General features: G+C 40.0%; 1 protein-coding gene across 1 annotated transcript; it reads right to left on the bottom strand.

Annotated features, from left to right (window-relative positions):
- Positions 1-244: 244 nt before the first annotated feature.
- Positions 245-4,730, bottom strand: LOC106899867 (TBC1 domain family member 1-like; the record flags this gene model as incomplete). Its single annotated transcript, XM_014961803.1, has 3 exons — positions 245-403; positions 2,726-2,887; positions 4,545-4,730. Coding segments are annotated over 3 exons (507 nt in total), but the record flags the coding sequence as incomplete, so codon positions are not given.
- Between the last annotated feature and the right edge of the window lie 1,961 nt (positions 4,731-6,691).

Here is a 6,691-nt window from a genome sequence, read left to right as displayed (position 1 = left end):
TCTGTGATTCTATGTAATTGTCTCTTTTATTACCACTTGTTGTGAAGGACCTCTGTGCTTGAAATGTAGATTTTGCGTTTTCTTACGATAAAAGTTCTCACTTTTACCAGATTAAAAGCAGTTCTTACCAACAACCTATAATTAAATGCTGAGAGGCTTTTTGTGTGTTTACCTTCTTTTATTTCATTCTCTTCCTGAGATCATAAACCCCCTATTTCAAATTTCAGACCAGTGCTGTACTTACCGAGGTCAATAAGGATGGCATGTTGCTGGGAAGTGAGTTGTTTTAGGAGCTCTTTGTAAGGCGTGTCCTTTGGTTGCTGTTTGCTGGGAAACTGGTGTTTAAGATGGTATTGCTCTGCCAGAAACTTCCAGATCTCCCCGCGGTGGTGACGTGGGACCCCTGAGAGAAGTCAGGGGTTAGAAGAGGGATCTGTACTGGTGCTAAGGGTTCAGCTATAGTTGAGTTAACAGGATTGAGGAACTGGAGATTCCTATCTGCTAGATCCATCTCTGTTATCTCCAGTAGACCAGAGAAGCAAATCAAACTACATTCTTACACTTCCTCAGCCAATTAAAGACATCAGCATCTTAATGGGAGAGATTTAAGATAGAAACAGGACTCACAAGTTTTCTGAGGGTTTCTCACTTACATCCAGTCTGAGGAGAACTAGAAGAGGCAGCGAATACCTGTCTCTGAAATGTTATATGCCTATCTCCCATTTTTCCATGTGAAGTGCACAATAGAGCACCACAACAGAATTAATTAACATTTTTCACTAATACAGCACTGGCACTGTTAGGAGTAAGTTTGGGGAAGGTAGGACACACACCTCTCAAAAGTATAAATGAGTACAAACAAGGTGCAATCTAAAGACTAGAGCAGAAGGCAGGTAATCAGAATGAAGTTCTGCTCTGTTTCTAGTTCTGCTCTGAGTTGACTGATACTTGTAAAAATGTTTTAAAGCTTGAATTTCCTTCTCTATAGAAAGGGATGACTCTACTTAACTATTTCACACAGGTAATGGCAGCCTTCCTTTCTATCTATATGCAAAGCTCTGAAAGTAACAGAAAGGTTAAAATGTATACTTTATTCAGCACAATACCAGGACTATCAAATCATCCACACAAGAAATCAATATATTATTGTTTGGGAAAGTATTCTATCTAATCCACAATGTACTGGAACCAGACATTACAGTTTGAACTAACTTACGGTTTAAAGTTTTTTTTGGAATGCTCTTTTTCTTTTATGTAACACATGGATGACAACAACAATAGGAGGAATCAAAATTAACTCAAGCATACGATTTACATGGAAAGGCAACAAAACATTAAGCAATTTCACTGCTTTCTATAAGGCAGGGCCTATAAGCACAGAAGGATGTGCATTTATCTCTGCAATACTTACTTTTACTACACTATCCTAATCCAGAGACAACTGCTTGAAAATGAAATGCTAGTAGAAATGGGTAATATTATTTTGGGAAACTTAGACCCACTTATTGGAAAAGTCTCCAACATGAAACAGTGAGGGGAAAGTCCTGTTTTGGACACTGAACGAGTCAGGATCTCCTCTCCAGATACACATCCATAAGTTTCACTGGGGCTGAAAGTGTCATATAGGGTAGAACTGGCTTAATAGTGCACATTTACAGCTGCAAAATTACACATGAATTAAAATTCCCTTTAAGGAAATAGTCCACTATTAAGTTTATCTCTATATGCTGCATCGTACATGTAAAATAAAATTTCCTACTTCCTAAATGAAAGATGCACTATATTTCAACACCTACTAAAACATAGGTCAACACTATCTATTTGTTATCCTAATTTAAGCCCCATGCTTACTGAAGCCTGCATTTCTTACCTCTTTGCCTTGCTTACTCAAGTTATTTTTAATGGTTTTGGTCTAAAATAGAATTTGCTAAACTCAATTTTAGTGCAGTTTGGATTTCTGTGTACGTATGAAACTTGACATCACTTTGCTCTAAGAATTTGGACACAACTGGGCTCCAGGGAGCAGAGCATAACGATGGCATCAAGAGGTTGGGATAATTTCCTCATCTCCTGGCTACTTCTATGTGCTTCTCATTAGCAATCCACCCTTAACCTACAGGAGTGGAAGGAATCCTGTGATAATAAACCTTCCTTATTCTACAGGGATTTGTGCTTGAGGGGTTCAGTATTCCTAGAAATCTAGACTTACCCGCTCATCTTAAATGGACCGTTTGGTTTAACTTGCTTGAATAATTGCACATAGGCAGGTGCAATATTTAAAATATTAAATTTCTGCTAGGGGTGAATGCTTGACACTTCCTTTACGCGTTGGAAAGCTTTGTATAGAGCTACAGAAAGCTCCTTGGAGTAACCACTGGCTACACAACACCGAGCAATAACCCAATTTCTTAGAACATTTAAAAACCATCCTTGGCTTACGTTCCTTTCGATGGAGAGGAAATCAGATTGCAACAACTCTAACAGACAGAGGTACTGTACTACTCTCCTGTAAGGACAAATATTACTCCAAAATGAGTACTAAAATGAATATTCCAGCTACTGCTGAAAGGGACCAGTACTTGCATACACACAGCTTGGTTAGTCACAACCTGAGGAACAGCTCTAGTGAGAACCTGGTTGTGAGGAGTGGTTAAAAGGTCACCTTATGGCTTCTGGAATACAATTTATCATTTTCAACATCTCCCAAATAACAAACTGTGCTCACCTTGCCCAACAGCGGAGTGTATTTTTTCTGCATCAAATTTAATCTTTGACCTTCCAGGTGTACTCAACATTTTTTCCCAAATCAAAGTCACATCTTTTAAGCACGGTGTGATTTCTTCGTAGTCGAGTTTCAAACGTCTGTTCTGCAAATTGTTTTCTGAAGCTGGGAAGCGACAGAACGAAGGCACTAATTAATATAATTTACTTTTGTAAAAATGGATTAATTTAACTTAGAAGAACAATCCACCAAAAATTAAAACCTATTAATTCTGAAACATCACATGTTTAAGCTTCTGTGATTGTGGTGTGTTTTGGTTGTTGTGGGTTTTGTTGGGTTTTTTATTTGGTTGGTTGATTTTCAGATTTATTTATTTTGGTTTTAAGATATTACATCCAATATTAAATGTGCTTTGCCTGTTAAATTAATTATTTGGTTGGTTGATTTTCAGATTTATTTTGGTTTTAAGATATTACATGCAATATTAAATGTGCTTGGCCTGTTAAATTACCTTCCCTAGAGCTAGTCGCCTCTTAAATGTAAAAAAGCCTGACAGGTAATGACTCATGAAACAAACACAAGTTTTCCTAAATGATTTTTCAGGTTCCCAGCTCTTAAAAGAAATTAGACCCACATGAAATAAAAATACAGACCCAATATAGGAATCTGTTTCTTATGGCATTCAGCTCCATAGCAGTAATGACTAAATAGAAAAATGACTTTCAAAGGTGATCATTCACACATCTGTTTTTAAAGACCACATAAAAAAGAAAGTTCAGTATAGAAAATTACAGAACCCTGAACACAAATAGGACCATAAACGCTATATATACTCTCAAAGTGTTCACTGAAGAAATCAGAACAAGGGTCAATGTATAACTCAGCCTTATATTAGATGTTTTAGATGCATTGTAGTATTGGTGATTTTCTCAGATTACAATTTATAAGAATATTGCACCGTGATGTCATGTTATCTAAATGGGATTAAAAAAAATGAATCAATAGTCAGGAAAGGTTCAAAGAACCATGGCAAAAATGGAAATTAATTCTGTGGCTGAGTGTTAACTCCAAAGCTGCAAAGTGGAATGAGAATTTCAAAGGGACTCCTGGCAAAGCTTTTAGGGTTTGTTTCTGTGGGGTTTTTTTTAGTGCTAGAAAGTTCCTGGAAAAAAAACAGTTTATTAATGACATTCATCTAAACTGATAAAGCACCTTTGGGGACAGTGGATGAATTTGTGCAGGTCACGAGACCAAAAAAAAACAGAAGAGGGTTTTCAGCTCAGATTGAGAAAGAAGGTGCAGATGAGACAGAAAGACAGCTATTCTTAAAAGGCACAAAATGCTCAAAGAAAATGCTATCAGAACACTGAGACGAAGCTACAAAGAGAGCACTAAGGAGTGAAATAGAATTTCAAGGCCAGGTTGGATGGGGCTTTGAGGCCCCTGGTGGGAGGTGTCCCTGCCCAGGGCACGGGGTGGCACGAGATGGAGCTTTAAGGTCCCTTCCCACCCCAACCAGTAGAGAAGAATTCAGTTCCTGATAGTGATTGCACTGAATTCCTTGTCAGAGCTTCTAGACACCAGGCTAAAAAAACCCAGCCATGGAAAAACTAAAAGAGTACCAATTAAGATCAAGTAAACAAAGTGATTAAACAAAATAAGTGTAAATTGTCACCTACACTAAAGAAAGCTGAGGGAGATGCTGCTGAGCTGATTTATCTGCACTTTCCTCAAATATTTTGTATAACGTTTTGTCCAATCCACTGCCAAGGCCACAAGAGGACTTGCATGGCAGTGGGATGTAATCAAGAACTCCACCAACCTTGTAGCTTCTGGTTTTCCTTCTCCATTCTGAGGAGCAGTATCTGCTGGATAATGGCTTTCTTCCACAGCTCCCGAAGCTCCCGGGGCGTTCGCTTCCTTTCTTCCTTCACTGGCCCAAAGGGGCCATCTTCACACACCGGTTCCAACGGGGACCTCGGGGGAAGTTCTCCCAATTCGGAGTAATCTTTAAAAGAGAGAAGCTGTTGTGAACTACTTGGATTTCAGAAATAGGTGGCTGAAGGGACACATTCTAAAGACTTCATGAATATACATATATATCTACATATACACACATAAACATACCTATTTAGGAGATAGAAATACCAAGCAAGGTTTCCAAATGACAGTTTTAAGCAGATTTATAAGCTACTTCCAGATAAGAATCAAGCCTAGAACCCTTTTTTTTTTTTCTATAAGCTGATAAAACATTGTACCATGACCACGGCTTGCTAATCACAGCTTTACAAGGAGAGAACTAAAAAGGAAAAGGCAAGTTTGGGAAACTGCAAAAAAATCCAACCTACAGCTGACACTCAGCAGGACTCAAAAAGCAGATCAAAGGCAAACAGAGCACCCACATAATTTGAAGAATAATCACTAAACTGTGTTTAAACAAAGAAAACACACACCCTTAGCTGCACAAACACACCACCACCTAAGGCCATACCACGGGAGGATTACCAGTTCCTTGAGCAAACACAGGGACAAAGGGAGAGGGGAATCTAAGACACGTTTGCTCTCACTTGGAATTTTTAACCATGTCATAACCTTCTGCACCTTTTCTTCCGGCTCCAGATGATCTACCACAAAATGTCATCTTTTGGTCAAGCACGCAAATCTGAGTAACTCTAAGTAATTCTAAGAAGACTGAAAACACTACAAAAGAAAGTGAACATTAAATAAGTCTCAGGCAAATTGAAAAATCTTTTCTTTTTCGAGAAAAGAGAAACAACACTGGTTTAATCAAGTTCTCAACATCAGAGGTGTAAGTTCTTATACTTTGTTTTCTTAATGCCTGCTGCAGTGTCACTGAATTTTGTTTCATACAGCTTCTCTGAAGGCTCAACAGTCTTTGATATAACCCGTATCTAGAAGAAAAATGACTCAATTCACCACCTTTAAAATGAAGGGTCAAACCCACCCGTCTCTTCCTACCAAATTCCAAAGGGGAAAGCATTTGTGACAGCACTTCTTCAGCCACATGGAATGGCTGTGAAATATCTCCCCGAGGACAAGCTCATCAGTTACACCTGCAAGAAAATGCTCTAAAAAAAACACCTTACTGCAACAGAAACCCTTCCCTGGCCTCTCCAGCTGAGGACAAGCACATCAGTCCATGCTATTTCACACAACTCCTGGAGAAAGGACACTTGCAGAATCACAGACTGATATGGGGTTGGAAGGAACCTCCTGGAGATCATCTCCTCCAACCCCCTGCCACAGCAGGGTCACCCACAGCAGGTCCCACAGGAACGTGTCCAGGAGGGTTTGGAATGTCTCCAGAGAAGGAGACTCCACCACCTCTCTGGGCAGCCTCTGCCAGGGCTCTGCCACCCTCACACCAAACAAGTTCCTCCTCATGTTCAGATGGAACTTCCCATGTTCCAGTTTGTGCCCGTTCCCTCTTGTCCTGTCCCTGGGCACCACTGAGAAAAGCCTGGCCCCATCCTCCTGACACCCACCCTTGAAGGATTTATAGGTGTTGATCAGATCCCCCTCAGCCTTCTCCTCTCCAGACTAAACAGACCCAAGTCCCTCAGCCTTTCCTCAGCAGAGAGATGCTCCAGGCCCCTCAGCATCTTTGTAGCCTCTGCTGTCCCCTCTCCAGCAGTTCCCTGTCCTTCTGGAACCAGAGAGTCCAGAAATGGAACAATTACCCAGCATGGTAGCTCAATGGTCCATTTCTCTAGCACAGCTATAAAGATTCTGAATTAAACACACACACAAATTATCTCATTTCTACAAACTACCAAAATAAGAAGGTTTTCACCCCTTCAGACTCTGCCCCCAAAGCCACCATATATTGACTCACATGGTTCATATGCTGCTATTCTCTTCTTGTTTGCTGCAAGGCACTGGCCCAGCTGAGCTCAGGTGACTAATTAAGAATGGAAATGCTCACAGCTGTTGGCTTTTTTTTTTGCT

The sequence above is a fragment of the Calidris pugnax genome, unplaced genomic scaffold (assembly GCF_001431845.1).
Source record: "Calidris pugnax isolate Ruff unplaced genomic scaffold, ASM143184v1 scaffold940, whole genome shotgun sequence".
NCBI classification, from domain to species: Eukaryota; Metazoa; Chordata; class Aves; order Charadriiformes; family Scolopacidae; genus Calidris; species Calidris pugnax.
Note: the sequence above shows the minus strand (reverse complement) of the source record. Positions and strands in the feature narration are given on the sequence as shown.